The following is a 15,400-nucleotide window of genomic DNA, read 5'->3' on the forward strand; positions in this document are numbered from 1 at the left end:
TTTCGCACAAGTAAAATCAGAACATACCTACTTAATTAAGCTTCGAGTATCCTCAGGCTTTTATTTCAGAAGAAAGTGTTTCTGGGGACATTGATAGATGTATTTGAAGTACCTGCATTAGGGAGTGTGTGCCATGCCCAGTCCGTCAGCTCCCTGGTTTCAGTGACGTTGCGGGGTTAGTTCTGAACGGTGTTTCGGCGTCTTGTATGCCGAACCTACTCCTTCCGTCGGCATCATGATCCCTATCTTTATCATGTATGCCCTTCAATGCTTACTGCGTACATGTCTGTAGATGGCAGGTCGCTCTCATACCCGGGCATTCTCACCAGGACCTCCCATACGGCGCATCACCGATATGCCCACAGCGCAATGTACCCACTTGCCCCTCACTGTCGGCAATCTGGGATAATGCTTCTGTCGTAGGCCAAGGCCATGGTCAAGGCCATTGCAGCCGTAACGTTACGGCAACAAGAGGAAGAAGGCGGGGGCGGACTTCATGACAGACGGTATGTTATCAGTTGTTCAATATGTTGTTATCACACATTCACTCTCGACTACTACCACCCTGTGAACACTTGTGTTGGTTGCAATGCGGTGGTTTGTCACAACTTCTTGCCTCTGGTGGCTCGCGGCCGCTCAGCTGCATACGCAAAACAGCAATGCCGACCGAAGATGGATCGGCCTTGAGCGGGGAGCAGATACGCCCTCCCAGAAGGAGTCTTTTCTTGATGCCTTGCTCGCCAACATGACGATAGAGGACCTGGGTAAGATACTAGGAAACACAGCCGAGAGGACTGTATAAATGAGCTGAAGAGTCCCAGTCCTTCAGGTGCACCTCATGTTCGCCGGGGAGATCATCGGAGTAGAGTCCAAGAACGAATTATACGACCACACCATGCGCTTTTCCCCTGGCTCGCCCATCGGTGTCATGCACGACTGGTGAGATGAATGCGCATTTCCAGTCTTTCCCACTGCCTTTAAGTCTCACTGCCTCGGCCCAACTCGCTGATAAATATCCAGGTACACGCTCAACACCACCCAGTACAACGAGCTACAGCAGTTGAACCTGGACAACTCCCGGCTGAAGATCCCGCTGATGCACACGGCCGAGTGCCTACACGGAGTTGGGTCCTTCAAGCAATCCATGTTCCCGCAAAGCCTGGGCCTGTCCGCTAGCTTCGATACCGATCTGGTGTACCGCGTCGGGCGGGCGATCGCGAAGGAGGCTCGGTCGACCGGCATCCACGCCTGCTTCTCGCCCGTCCTCGATATCGGGCAAGATCCCAGGTGGGGCCGGATGCAAGGTATGGGATTGGCACTTCTAAACCTGCTCGGGTGATCGCTAATTGAAGGTTGTGTCTAGAGGCATGGGGTGAAGACAAGATACTGACCTCGCACATGGGAGTTGCGTATTCCTCGGGCCTGTCGAAGAACAGCTCGTGGTCAGAGCCCGATGCCGTGGTGCCAGTAATGAAGGTACCCCTCCCATTCACCTACTGCTATTGCGGGGTGGTAAACTCACATCGCCTAGCACTTCGCTGCGCATGGGTCACCACAGTCGGGGAGGAACGCTGCTCCGTTTATGGGCCACGGGAACCGACAAGTGCTCCAGGATCTACTGACCCCCTTCAAGGCTGCCGTCCAGCTGGGAGGCGCAAAGGGCGTAATGATGTGAGAGTCTCTTTGGACTAGGTCTCGCGAGTCTAAGCTGACTCTTGAACGAACATGAAGGGCATATAACGAGTTTGACGACATTCCAGCACATGTACATCCAATGCTGTACCAGGCGCTTGAGGATTGGGGCTATGATGGATTCGTCATGGCCGATGATACAGGTTTGACTTATCGAGACCCTATGTCTGCCATAATACTAACCGCTTCTTTCAGGCATGATCGAGCTCGAGACCATGCATAACGTGGCCCGCAGCCCGGACGATGCCATCGCCCAGTGGTTCAACGCCGGAGGGATGCTTCAGTTCTACGACTACTCTCTAGAAACCTATCTCAATGTGAAGAGTCTCCCCAGTTCCACATGTCATGCAGACGCTCGCTGATGCTCCATCTAGACCACGAAGGGACTGGTTGCCAATGGTACTGTGGCCTTGAAGACACTCCAATCTCGAGTCCGGAGGATGCTCGGGGTGAAGTGGGACCTTGGTTTATTTGAGAACCCCTTTATCCCCAAAGACAGCCCCAACCCCCTCAGTCTCGTGCAAGACCACCGGGACCTCACACTAGAGGCGGCGCAGAAGAGCATAGTTCTTCTCGAGAATAGGAACAACACGCTGCCTCTGAGGCCGCAAGAACAGAACATCAACCGCATCGCCCTGATTGGCCCCTTCGCGGATACAATGAACTACGGAGACTACTCCGGAGCCTGGGGACAGTATCCGGCCGCCGCTGCCAAGACACTGAGGGGAGGGTCTGCTGGCGTACACGAACTCATCCAACAACACCAAGATGGAGCTCGTTTCCAGCTGGGGCGCCAACACGTGGGAATACAATGCTCAGTACGTAATTCCGCCGTACCTACTTTCCGCAAACGGGACCAAAGGCGGGCTGCGGGCAAGATACTTCGCGGATCCCAACTTCAAGGGGCAGACCGTCGAGAGAATGGAGGTGCCCGCACTGGACTGGGGCATGTACCCACCGCCGGGACTCCCGTCCAACAACTTCAGCATCATCTGGGAAGGCGAGCTCGCGTCGCCCGTCGACCTTGACGTAGATGGCTGGATCGGAGTCGCGGTCGGTCCCAACACGACCGCGAAGCTTTACGTGGACGATGAGTTGGTCATGGCGCATGGTACTGCAGATCAGACCCTCTTCGATCCGGGCACCGTCATGGGAAACATCATGCAGTACACCTTCACCCAGGCCAACAGCACCCAGCCGCCGTCCGGATCGACGCCCTTAACTTTCCGCAAGGGAGAGACATACCGCATCCGCATCGAGTACCAGGCCTACAACTTACACAAGAAGACCGAGAACGTCTCGTCGCTCAATTCGCAGATGATCCTCTTCTGGAATCTCGTGGGTAGGAAGGGCGACGATGCGGTGTCACAAGCCGCTGAGCTGGCCGCCTCGGCCGACCTCGTCGTCCTCGCCGTGGGCGCGGCCTGGAACTCGGACGGCGAGAGCGGGGACCGAGCCACGCTGGGTCTCTCGCCATCGCAGGACGCACTCGCGCGCGCAGTGTACGCGACCGGTAAACCCGTCGTGCTGGTTCTCCAGGGCGGCCGGCCCTTCGCCATCCCCGAGTACTACGCATCGAGTGCCGCAGTACTCTCGGCCTTCTTCCCAGGCCAAAGCGGTGGACAGGCCATCGCCGACGTGTTGTTCAGCAAGGCGTCGCCGGGTGGGCGCATGCCGGTCACGGTGCCGCGCCACGTGGGGCAGTTGCCTGTCTATTACAACTTCAAGCGGTTCGCGCGCAGGATCAAGTACCTGGATGTAGACTCGGAGCCGCTGTACTGGTTTGGGTACGGCCTCTCGTACACCACCTTTGCGACATCCGAGTTCCGCGCATCAACTAGTCCCACGAAAGCGTTGGTGCGGGAACAGCAGCAGCAACTACACAATAAGACCATCGATGCGACTGTCGATGGAAACGAATTCACTTCTGGTGACACGATAACCTTCTCAGTCAACATCCAAAACAACGGCACCATACCCGGCAGCTTCGTAGCTCAAGTGTATCTGCTGGCGCGGGTGTCGTCGGTAGTGCAGCCCGTCAAGCAGCTCGTCGCGTTCCAGCGCGTGTACCTAGAGGCCGGGGAGACACATGTCGCCCGCATAGACCTGGACGTGGACCGGTACCTCACCATATACAACCGCTGGGACGAGTGGGAGCTGGAGAAGGGCGAGTACAACTTCTCGCTGCTGGCGCATGGGGGCAGTGCGCTGGAGACGGGTATGAATGTGACTATGCTGTGTGTTTAAGGGTATGCACCTAGCTTTGGGTAGTGTAGGTGTGCCTTTCGCGGATTCACAGCAGCAGAGTAGCGTATCATATTTCCACTGAGAGATTTCGGGTTATCACATAGAGATGTGACTGTTTCAACTCTCTTTATGTGTAGGTAGGCGAGGAAACGGTAACCTCTGCTGCCTGGATTTGGATATGATCGATTAGCCCAGTAGAATGCGGCACAGCGATAGTTGCCCGTCCAACAGGGACGTTTATTATGGAAAATCCGGATTTCCGAGTCATTTCACTCCTCTTAACATACTACGCTAATAAGTACGCACGCCCATGGCCTTCAATTGTGCCTAACCGAAAGGCATCAGCAAACGCCCTCGTCATGTCTTGGAACCTTTTGCCCGCGGAGCTCCGATGGCAAATCGTCAGCTACTTTGAGCTCCCACGACTGGAGCTCGGCGGCCGCATGCCTTCGCAGGAGGTCGTGGACAACCGAGCCGTGCTGTGCAGCATCTGCCGCGCCTGCCGGTGCGCCCCCGAGGCGTGGGCCCTTCTGTACCGCAACATCGTCATCTACACGGACGACGAAGAGGTCGCTTCGATCGCCCCTTTTTCTTCTCGTCCCACCAATCGGCTCCCCCGAGGCCAGTACGGCCGTCTGCGTATCCAAAGGGTTGCGCATGGTACGGCTGCTCCGAACACTGATGCACAACCCGGCCTTGCGACGCCACACCAGGTACCTGGCCTGCCCCCTGTCCCTGGGCGGGGTGCCGCGTCTGTATGCTGGCCGGATCAAACACAAGCTCATCATCGACACGATCGACTTAAGCTGGCGGCTTTACGCCCACGACTTTTGCGATCTAACGGGGTTTGAAAGGCAGGTGCTGGATACGGCTGGGCTGTCCATACCGCCTCCGGGTTCAGAAAGTCAGCACCCCGTCCAACTGACGGAGGAGGGTTCCAGCAAATTCAGTCTTATCCGCCCACGAGACGACACCCCGACTGAGGTCGGCCAGAGGCTTCTTGCTGCCCTTTTTGTCTACTCCCAGAGCTAGACACTCTGCACCTCCAGGGAAACGAACAGAAGCCGTGCATCGTGGTGCACAACATACTTCGGCAGTACTTGAGCAACGCCGCGACGTCTTCGTCCGTGCTGCCAAAGCTGACAACCCTGCAGCTCCAAGTGCATGAGGTCCCAAGGCCCCAGCTGAAACGGTTCCAGGACTTAACATCTCGGGAGATTGAACGCGAGCGCTCTACGCGCCGCTCCATGGTCTCGTTCGACACGGTCTGCGCCCTGTTGACTCTGCCTACGCTCCGGCACGTCGAAACGTGGCGCGACGACGGCTTCGAGTCCTTCTTTGACCGACGCGATGCGCGCGAGCCGCAGCAGCAACTCGCCCAGCCGCGGCCGCGTATCAGCCACCGCGATTGGCTGCCCCAGATGGAGTCCTTGACGCTTTCGAGCGCCAACTTCCATTGCGGCTACTTCTACGCGGCCTGCGAGATGGCCACGAATCTGCGCCACCTGTCGCTGGACGCTATCCGCATCGAGCAAGGACACCAAAACTCCGAACTGCATTCATATGCCTCTCTGGATTCCGCCCTGCAGCTCCGCGCCGACACTTTGGAGGAGCTGTGCCTGGATGGATTCGCACACCACCCCATCCAGCACCTAGGCGGCGGCGGCGGCCCTGCTTCCAACGGCGTGAAGAGACCCCGCGGCCTCGACTGCCTCCGCCACATGCCCAAGCTCCGGTCCCTGCGCGTCGACATGCAGCTCCTGTTTGGTGTCTCCAGCCAGGTCCCGCACGTGGAGCAGCCCTCGCTGCTGCCGCCCAACCCGGAGCTGCCGTCGCTGCTGCCGCAGAATCTGGAGCGGCTCGACCTGCGCGACGCCTGGTATCAGTTCTCTCATGACGTGCCTGAGCTCTTCAGGGAGGACCCGGACCAGTACGTAGAGGCCTTGGTCGAGCAGTTCCAAAACCTGGCCGAGGTGGTAGGGCCACAGGAGGCGCAGCGGCCGCTTTCGAGGCTCCGACGCGTGCACCTCCGGCCGGACGCTGAGCGCATCAGGCGGGAGGCCAGGTACATTGAATACCACTGGCTGGACGCTGAGCAGCTTGGCATGATCGAGAAAGTGCTGGGTCAAGTCGGCGTTGTCTTCACTTATGAACTGGCGCCGTCACTTGATGATTTGGAGGAGTCATGAGCAACGTTCGCCTTACCTATCACCATGCCGTAGGACTTTCCATTCACGCAAGGTATTGGGGCTTACGCCAGATGTAAATTGGTCTCGTCGTAACCTTCTTCAAAATCTCGCTACAGCGCCGACGAAATTATTAACTCAATTGACCCGGCTCTCAGTCTCCACATCCCTCTACATGATGTCGAAGTACAAAGAAATACGGAGGCCCAGGCGCCTGCGGGTTATCCATAACCCCCCAACAGCTTGTTATCGTCGACCCGACGGAAGTGGTCGATGATGGGCAGCTGGTTGTAGATCATGCTAGCCGTCACAACGCCCCGGTACTCGACATGCCGGAGCCGAGCCCCCGACTCCTGGGTCTCGCACTCGGCCTGGTGGTTCGGCACGTACGCGCCCTGGAGGAAGAGCGCCGTCGCCTTGGGCGGGTCGGCCGCGAAGAGCCCATCATCATTACTGCTGTCTCCTCCTTTACCGTCGGCCGCCGGGTCCTTCTTCTTCGTATAGAAGACAAGGGGATCGACGTGGTCGTCGCTGGTGAACCGCTTCCCGAACCAGCCGGACGCCGAGAGGAGGCCGTCGCTGCTCGATCCGGTGGGGAATTCGGATCCTTGCCAAAGACCCCTCAGCTCACTCGGCTTTACTGCGTCGAGGCTGTCGAAGAGCTCGTGGGCTTGCTCGGTCGTGATCTTGCCCGCGGCCAGGGCGTCTTGGAAGGAAACCATGTTGGGTTATTGCTAGATGGAATTTTGGTTATATTCGTAGATACTCGCTGAAGAACGGGATCCTTTTATTTTGGCTGAACTTCTGGACTTTCTTTCTCAGTTGGATGAGAGAAGTTTGCCGGATCCACGTTTGTTGATGAGAAAGGGCGACTTGAACCAGTAGCCGACAAGACGTGACAGGATCCCCCTCATTTGTGTACTACCGGCGTCATGATCACCCGGTCAATTTCGTGGTACCAAGCAATCAGACCTCGGAAGCTCGACGAAGATGAAAGCAACTCGGACAGCTCGTCTCTGGTTGACATCGGCTTGGTGTGATTGAAATCGGCACCGACACGTTAGTTGCAGGACCGACAGAGTTACGACAGCTGTAGGTAAACGTTGGGCAGATTAGCTGCCCTCAGGAAGCCACACTCGGCCTGTTCTGGTGACCCCGATGGGGTTTTGCACGCAATGATTATAACGAAAATCAATCCCTAAACTTTGTAGGTTTGAGTCATTTTATTACTATGGGAAAGAAATGGTCATTTTTCCGAGTACTGTATTGTTGTGTGGTGTTCTGGGAGTTCCTTCTCTTTTAACAGTTGTAGATTAAGGGGGCACCATTCGTGGACAATATCGCCAAGACGTTTTATTGCAGCTCATTGTAGATCTTAGTAGATTTCCCGGCAGATTTCGCTTGAAACGTAAGCAGTAGCTATTGGTTACTGTGTACCATAGGCGCAGTCGACCTCTGCGGTTGCATACCTCTAGGTCGGGTTTGTAAATGCATGTGAGTATGAACAGCTCTGTAGAGCTGATATAGTCGAGCGGTAACCTCAACGTCCCCGCGCAGCTTTGGGAAAACACACTCAGGCATGGGGCGTCGGGGATATTCCCGTCCTGGATGATAGGCAATCTGAGTAAGCTGACAACTTGGCTCGCTTACTGCAGAGGCACGTCTGGTGATACGCCGTATTTATCTAGATGTAAACGGGTATGGCAACCCAGAGTATTCCGTCCTAATGCTGCCCCAGCATCTAGCTTTTAGTTGTCCGCCAGCGGGTAGTTCGGCCTCCTCCTTTCGCTGCACCTATCTACTCCATTACCATAGTGGTCCAGTTCGTCTAGAAGGATGGCTTGCATGAGCCCTTACTATTGGGTAGCAGCATCAGTGACATTTGCTGACAAGCAGGAAAAATTGCTTTTTTACGTGCTCGGGGAACAAGGAAAGAGAGAGCTTGGTCCGATACCCGTCATTTAATCGAGGCATGGTACTTTTACGATCAACCACCGCCCCATCTGATTTGTCGATTGACTTCTGACTTAAATAGATACGATATCTATGGGTGGTTTATGGAGAGAGATGCCTTGGAGGCCGCGATCCAATCCTGATGCACTGCGTTACTAAATTTGGAGAACAGCATAGCCTCTTATCCCCAACTGGTGTGCAGTGGTGCGTTACCCAAGGATGACCGACTACATCAACAAGGATGCACATTGGACAACACACTGGCCAAGACCTGACTACCTGCGTGCTGACGATAGCCTAGCAACAACGTGCGCGACTCTAGAGATGACGGCTGTTATGCGTATCGAATCCTTCTCTTTTCTCGGCTAAGTCGGGGTGGTTTCTTTGAGACGCCGAGCCGCTGCAGTACTTCATACCAATAAGACATAACATGATGCCTCCTAGTGTGGTTTTGACGTCTGCAGTCACCACGACGTTGACTACTTGGCCACACAATAAAACCCAAGAACTCCCCAGCGTGATATTGGACAGTCATCCATTAAGGAAGTGTCCATGTCGTCGAGGTATCTATCCAAATACAGCCGTTTCGCTTAGTAAATAATATCATTGCATCTAATATTCCGCAAAGATGTCCAATCCCTTCACCGCTCGTCCTCCCCAGACCGCACCGCCACTAATATCAGAGAGAAACTTCATGGTAAAGCACACATGACAACACCATGAATGGAAAGTAAAAAATGACTAACGACTCACCGATGCAAAGGCCGTCATATGGACCAGTGCCGCCCTCTCGACCATCGCGTTGGCGACGCGCCTCCTCTCTCCGCTTCCGGGGCCCGAAGCGGCTCTTCGTGGACGACTGGCTCATCATGTTCGCCTGGCTTCTGTGCGGCCTCTCCGCCATCGCGTGGCAGGTCATCTCGCCGCCCCTCTACACCTTCCTCGACGTCTCGAGCGGCCACCTCTGGCCCCCGCCCGCGGCCTTCGCCGAGGACGCCATCAAGTCCTGGCGCGGCCAGCTCATCGTCACCGTCTTCTTCAACACCAGCCTCTTCACCGTCAAGCTGTCCTTCCTGGCCTTCTTCCGCCGCCTGCGGCGCAACGTCGCCGAGTGTCACTACCTCTGGTGGGGCGCGCTCTTCTTGACCGTCTCGACGTACCTCGTCTGGATCGGGACCACCAACTACCCGTGCATGACGAAGTCGATGGAGCGCATCGTGATCGACTGTTCTACGATCAGTTCGGTTCGGTACACGGAGGCCATCATCAAGGCGGGGTGCGCTTTGGACATTGTGTCCGACTTCTTCAGTAAGTCCCACGAAGTCAGCTACTTACTGTCCAAAATTTGAGCACGCAGCAGGCGCTGACTCCGTCGATTCTATTTAGTCCTGTGCATCCCGTTCAGTCTGGTGTGGAGAGTCCGGATCCAGCCACGCCAAAAGCTGGCCTTGTTAGGAATTTTCTCGCTAGTGATAATCACTATGAGTGTTGCTATAGTTCGTGTCTCTGTTATCACTACTAGGGTGGTCGGATACGACCAATACGACATCCCATGGCTATATCTCTGGAACGCCGTGGAGCTAGGTGTTGGTATGATACTACTGCAGCTCCTCTCTCTCTCTCTCTCTCACCGTCACTACTCTTTATGGAACGAGCTTGAAAAGGAAAACAGGTAATACTGGTGCTAATGGGTTCGTCTGGTATCTCTAGCAATCGTCGTCGCGTGTGTGTCGGCCTTCCCGCAGCTGTTCGCCCCGTCGAAGAACCAGGCTAAGCCTGCTGTCCCGCCGCTGCCTTCTTTCAGGAGGAATCCGCAGCAAAGAAAGGCCAAGTACTGGCCTTTGGACCACTCGTTGTTGGAGCCTACCGTGACCGAGGTGCCGGATCGCCCTGCCGAACAGGTACAACTTCGGCCTTTGAACACCGAGCCGGTTTACCTCCCCGAGCCCACGACATGGCGTGACAGGGGCTACATGAGAGTCGAGCCTGAAGTTCTTGAGCCATACAGAGCGCGGTGACTGTAGAATGTCTCCTGAATGGTGGGTCAATCCCGTCGGAGGGAAAGGGGTATATGCCTCTTGATGAAGTTATTAATGAACTGACGTGATGCGATCAAGAGACAACGGACTGCAGCGGGAACCAGGTAGCATATAGTGCGCAGTGATGAGTCGACCTATAGTAATGAAGTGCTACCCAGAGCGAAGGAAGACTACCAAGAAATGGTACTAACCTTCCGATACTATATACACATATAACGTACACAGACAACTGTAGGATAGCAAAAGCGGTCCAAAGCAAGGCTAGAGACGTCAACCCTACTAGACTGGACGTATCATTCCTCGTTTACAATACCGACGGTTGGAGGTAGGCGATGGTCGTATTAGTTTACTGACGAACTGACGCTGTAGTCACGATAGCCAGTTTATATCCTTGGCTCCAACGATCCCAGAAATGTTATCACCTCATTTTGGTACATGTTGACACTGGTGCACTATTCTCTGTACAACACAACCCAAGTCCTTAATATACGCCTTGATGTAGGCCTCAGCCTTTCACTCCCAGCGTGCATGAGAGCTTTGCCAGGCTCTGCAGGGAAAAACTACAAACTCCGGCGATGATTACATTCTGCTGCGGCAGGAGCGTAATTGGGGGTTCGATACCAGGGGCAAGCAAAACCAGGGTCTTGACTCAACTAAATGCAGCAGTGCATGCAGGTACATACATTTCATTTCTCAAGCCTTGTAGGGATGTCATTACAGCTAAACAATTCCAGTCCCCAAACAATTTTGGTGGTAGGATTCTCATCCGGGCGCAGTCGAGCTGCATGAGTGGTGGGGTTTACGTTATCAAACAAGTAGGATGCAAAGGGGCGCAGGCAGATGCTGGCAAGGCCTAACAAAGCTTACAATTGTGCTACCACAACACCGTGTCTGACCACCCTCCTATTCCGACCCGGGAGCACGCCCGGCTTCGGCCACCAAGCCTTTTCTTCCTTCGCCGCTCAGTGGATTGATTTCATAGCGACGGAATAAGCAGCAGGGTAATGATGTGCAGCCCCAGAAAAACGTATGCGCCAAGGCTGCGCGTAAGATGGGAATGTGGTAGTATCGTCGATGATCTCTCGCTGACTATGTAGCGTGATTGACATTTCTTGGGGGCCGAAAGTCCCGAATACGTCGCAGTGCAGCATCGCGCATACGCTCCACAGACGGAAGGAAAATCAGGTTGGTATCATCACCATCAGCTCCGGTTCGTTGTACGTTTCTGCCCGTCTGCTTATCGTCACATTACAGACAAGGGTTTTGTTGAAACTTCAATGCTGATAGCAACATGTTTCCTAAATCCCCCGATTGAGATGCCGTTGTTTCCCCGAGCCGCCCGGTCGCTGCTGCTCACCTCAGCTCAACCAACAAAGCTGTGCCTCGTCGGTAATGCTCCCAACCCAACATGCGCCACTAGCCCCCGAGATCCCATCCCGCGTACCCCCATCCTCCAAGTCACTGGCGTAGGCTTCTTTCGAGTCGGGGCCTCAGACACACACATTATCCCTCTCGCTTTAAACGCAAAACGATGATTAAAGGGTTCACTAGTCATCGTACAATTATTTAGTTGGCAAATCACCAGCGAGGCCCCTCCACCATGCCGGGTCAGCCTAGCGATGGCCATTCCCATTACATACCGCCGCTGGTATCAAAGACAAGCTTTCTGGTTGAGTACTCACCCAAGACACCTAAGTAAAAGGTACAGTGGTGGCTAATGTTGCCTTCAAGGTCGGCGTCTGGCTGAGTGCCGCCATCTCGACAATCACGCTCGCAATGCGTCTACTATCCCGCCTCCGAGGGCCGAAGAAGCTGTGGGCGGACGACTGGCTCATCATATCTGCCTGGCTCCTGTGCGCGCTTTCTGCGATCCTTTGGCAGAACCTGGCGTCGTATATCTACGTCGTCCGGGACGTCGTGGTCGGCAACGTCCCGCCGTCCCCGACGTTCGCCCACGATTCCGACAAGGCGTGGAAGGTGCAGATCGCCATCCTGGTCTTCTGGAGCACCGGCATCCTGATGGTCAAGCTGTCCTTCCTGCTCTTTTTCCGGCGTCTGCGACGGAACGTGGCTAAAGGGCAGTACCTGTGGTGGGCATCGCTGTTCATGACAGTCTCGACCTATTTCGTCTGGATTGGCATCATACCCTACAAATGCCTGACCAAGTCTCTGGAAATGAAGGCGGAAGGCAGTGCGGAGCAGTGCGCGTACCTCAACGTGGTGTTGCTGGTGGTTAACTGCGTGTCGGATGTCGCGACTGATCTTTTGAGTGAGTCCTCGTGCGTTCTGCCCCCTTAGATGCGTAGCGTGTACTGATCATATTAGTCTTGTGTATCCCAGTAAGCCTAGTATGGAACGTCCGGATCCAACCGCGGCAGAAACTTGCCTTGCTGGGCATCTTCTCCCTGGTGATAATCACGATGGCCGTCTCCATAGTCCGGGTCGTTGTTGTCCTGGCTACTACGGATGGCACCAAACAGTATGATGCCGGTTGGACGTACCTTTGGTTAGCAGTCGAGCTGGGTGTTGGTGCGTATCGAACCCTTCTCGGCCCATTCTCCTAAAGGAGAGCTAAAACCACAATGCTAAGGATTTTGGGTGCTAGCTATCATCATCTCGTGTGTCTCGGCATTCCCGCAACTCTTTGCCCCGTCGAAAAGGCCGAACGGCCTGCTGTACCGCTCCTCTCGTCAATCAAGAGGGTCACCCATCGAAGCAAGTCCAGTCACTCGCCATTTGAATATGCTTCTTTGGAACCCAGCGCAACCGAGCTTCGCAACCTCCCCACAAACGCGGCATGTCTACGCCCTGTAAGCACCGAGTCGGCTCATATATCAAACACCATGTCACACAGGAACGAAGATACCGCAGCATGCGGAGCTCGAGATTAGTCCGGTCCAATTCATATCATGTAAATAACCCTTACGATGTATACAGTGGTGGAAGATAGAGGCCGCAAGTGCCAGTGAATTGCGCGAGTATGGCCAAGTAAGCCACGGAGAGAATGGAATGTTTATAGGTCATGATTGAATATATTAGCTAAATCACGTTGGCCTGAGGTGGTATCCTAGCAGGGAATTGCGTTTGTTTCATTTTTAAGGTATGATCCCAGTGCTCTAGAGTGTTTAAAACGAGTGATATATGGGTCCCCCTATAATCCCGCCACCTCTTCCCCTACCGGTCAAAGCCTAACCCGGTCATCTAGTTCAGACACCAAACACCTTACAGGTTCAACCGCATACACGGTTCCGAATCATTTAACACTCGATCCGGACGCACCAGATCCCCCTCAAAGAGTGGCATTGGTGCGAACTAACCGCGATCTTGACATCACCGTCGCAGCTTCCTCCCGCGTATCCTCTCACTATGTTTATCACATAGAGGTCAGTCTTGCTTGATATGGTCGGTCTCTAACATCTGGTGCTGTTGACGTCTCGAGAAGGAAATTTCAGATTCTTACTATTACAGGGGGTGACGTGGTCGAGGATCTTGACCCCGTGGTCACTGTTGGTGAGGGGCATGCAGTCGTCCCGGACGTAGGTTCTGGCGGGACCGCCGGGATCGACGCAGGTGGTCGTGTCCTGCCACTTTACTTTCATGTCCCAGGCCGCGGCCGCTGGAGCGAAGAAGGCGATGGCCGTGGTGAGGGAGGGGGTGATGTTGCTGATGAGCATGTTGGGGTGTCTTCGGGTGCAGGAGATAGATCTTCTGAAGGGCAAGTGTTAGTTATGATCTAGGTAGTGCTGTGAAGATATGTGTGAGAGATGGGGAGCATGAATAGGAGCTGAGGGAGGAGGCAGTCTTATTTATTCTCAGGGTCTCCAAAGCGTTTCCTCCTTATGGTTTGGTCAACAAAGCCGATGTCTGCAAATGCAGCTGGTCTGATACGCCTGCCTCGAATCCATTCACTGGCCATAGAGGCTATAGCAGGATATAGCGAATACCCCTGAGGCTGCTCCCTCAAACTTGCATCATTAACGACATAGGCCATTTGTCTTACTAAAATCACAGGCCCTTGGCATTGGGGCATTACCACTATACATGCAATCTCCTAACAGGGGAATGCTAACATGCAGGTGCTATATTACCGAATAAGGCAGTTGTAGTGAGGATTGGCTGAAGAATGTGAAAGATGCAACGCTGGATAGGACTAATACGACTTCAGCTATAAGATGTATATTCGCCCTGTGAGATGCGCCAAGTGGGTTTGTACCGTATGAGGCCGTATTACGTTTGGCTGGCACTCAGTCGTATAAAAGGGCGTATTACCCGCAGCCAAGACATCATCCATCCCACGGTGAAAGGGGGAAAGGAAAAGGATCAGCAGTTCAGCTTTTCTACCGAGCACGAGGTGCTGGCTGGTCTTGGCTTAGGCCTATGGCAATTTAAACTAACCAATGATTTGAAAGCTCACTGCATGCCGCAGGAAATTCCTCCAAGTATCAGAGGTCTAGACACCACGCCAAGCATATGATTCATAGACTATAGTTGATGACTCTCCGACTTGACCCAATCTCTGTCTTCCGAGTTAGAATATATTCTAGGCACACTTCCTGAAATTTCGTAGTTGCGCTTCCAAGCTTACAGGGCGGTGGTTATGGCTACAATACTACTTCCAAGATTATCTTTCATCATCGCGTTTGGTTACGCACTTTTGATTACTGCATGCATTGCTACGCCTTCCCCGGAAGCACTACTGTTTATTTCAGTGATCCGTGTTATTCCATTGGTGGCATGTATACCTAAGGTTTGGAACTACGGGGAAACTCAGAAGCCACCGTCGCATTCTATTTCGGGAGACTCCAATCTCGCCCTACCCATTGCATTAGTGCAGCTGTATACCTGGCCATTGACTTTGTAATGCTTTAGCTGGAAACCTTTTAAGCTCTTGGGACGATTTACAGTTCGTAACTTCGAACCAACATGGGCACTCGACAATGTATTCTGCATCACCCCAAGCAACGATACAATTAATGCACAGACTCTGATTACTGATTACCAGACAGGTGCCAATTCGCCCTTGCTAGAGCGTTGCAATCTCGGACGTGCAAGGGATGCCAAGCGAATGGGAGCCCCCCCCACCTTGTGGCATCTCAGTTCCAACCCCTTGCTTGATGCCGGAGCGGAGAGGTCGGAAAGAACCAACAGTGATTGCAGAACGTCGGGTCTAGTGACTCAACCTTGAGAGCAAACATCACCAGCAGTAAACATATTTCTCCCTTGCCGCAGTGCAATCGTCACATTATTTGCCAATCTGTCTTCGTCTTGCCACAAATATTTCCC

At 54.1% G+C, this 15,400-nt stretch overlaps 5 protein-coding genes across 5 annotated transcripts; 3 read left to right on the top strand and 2 right to left on the bottom strand.

Annotated features, from left to right (window-relative positions):
* Positions 1-589: 589 nt before the first annotated feature.
* Positions 590-6,128, top strand: PG997_007226 (Glycoside hydrolase family 3; the record flags this gene model as incomplete). Its single annotated transcript, XM_066811541.1, has 11 exons — positions 590-764; positions 822-939; positions 1,021-1,304; positions 1,364-1,476; positions 1,532-1,671; positions 1,732-1,835; positions 1,888-2,009; positions 2,067-2,510; positions 2,602-3,910; positions 4,171-4,694; positions 4,989-6,128. The coding sequence occupies 11 exons, from the start codon at positions 590-592 to the stop codon at positions 6,126-6,128; spliced, it is 4,473 nt and encodes a 1,490-aa protein (XP_066666883.1).
* A 218-nt stretch (positions 6,129-6,346) lies between these two features.
* PG997_007227 (transcription factor cmr1 protein) lies at positions 6,347-6,847 on the bottom strand (the record flags this gene model as incomplete). The annotated part of the gene is made up of 1 exon (XM_066811542.1): positions 6,347-6,847. The coding sequence occupies one exon, from the start codon at positions 6,845-6,847 to the stop codon at positions 6,347-6,349; it is 501 nt and encodes a 166-aa protein (XP_066666884.1).
* Positions 6,848-8,815: 1,968 nt separating this feature from the next.
* On the top strand, positions 8,816-9,427 carry PG997_007228 (uncharacterized protein; the record flags this gene model as incomplete). The annotated part of the gene is made up of 1 exon (XM_066811543.1): positions 8,816-9,427. One exon carries the CDS (start codon positions 8,816-8,818, stop codon positions 9,425-9,427), a length of 612 nt encoding a protein of 203 aa, XP_066666885.1.
* A 2,466-nt stretch (positions 9,428-11,893) lies between these two features.
* PG997_007229 (uncharacterized protein) lies at positions 11,894-12,415 on the top strand (the record flags this gene model as incomplete). The annotated part of the gene is made up of 1 exon (XM_066811544.1): positions 11,894-12,415. The coding sequence occupies one exon, from the start codon at positions 11,894-11,896 to the stop codon at positions 12,413-12,415; it is 522 nt and encodes a 173-aa protein (XP_066666886.1).
* Positions 12,416-13,527: 1,112 nt separating this feature from the next.
* PG997_007230 (uncharacterized protein) lies at positions 13,528-13,791 on the bottom strand (the record flags this gene model as incomplete). Its single annotated transcript, XM_066811545.1, has 1 exon — positions 13,528-13,791. One exon carries the CDS (start codon positions 13,789-13,791, stop codon positions 13,528-13,530), a length of 264 nt encoding a protein of 87 aa, XP_066666887.1.
* Between the last annotated feature and the right edge of the window lie 1,609 nt (positions 13,792-15,400).

The sequence above is a fragment of the Apiospora hydei genome (assembly GCF_038363865.1).
Source record: "Apiospora hydei strain CBS 114990 chromosome Unknown utg000006l_segment0_segment0, whole genome shotgun sequence".
Taxonomy (NCBI): domain Eukaryota; kingdom Fungi; phylum Ascomycota; class Sordariomycetes; order Amphisphaeriales; family Apiosporaceae; genus Apiospora; species Apiospora hydei.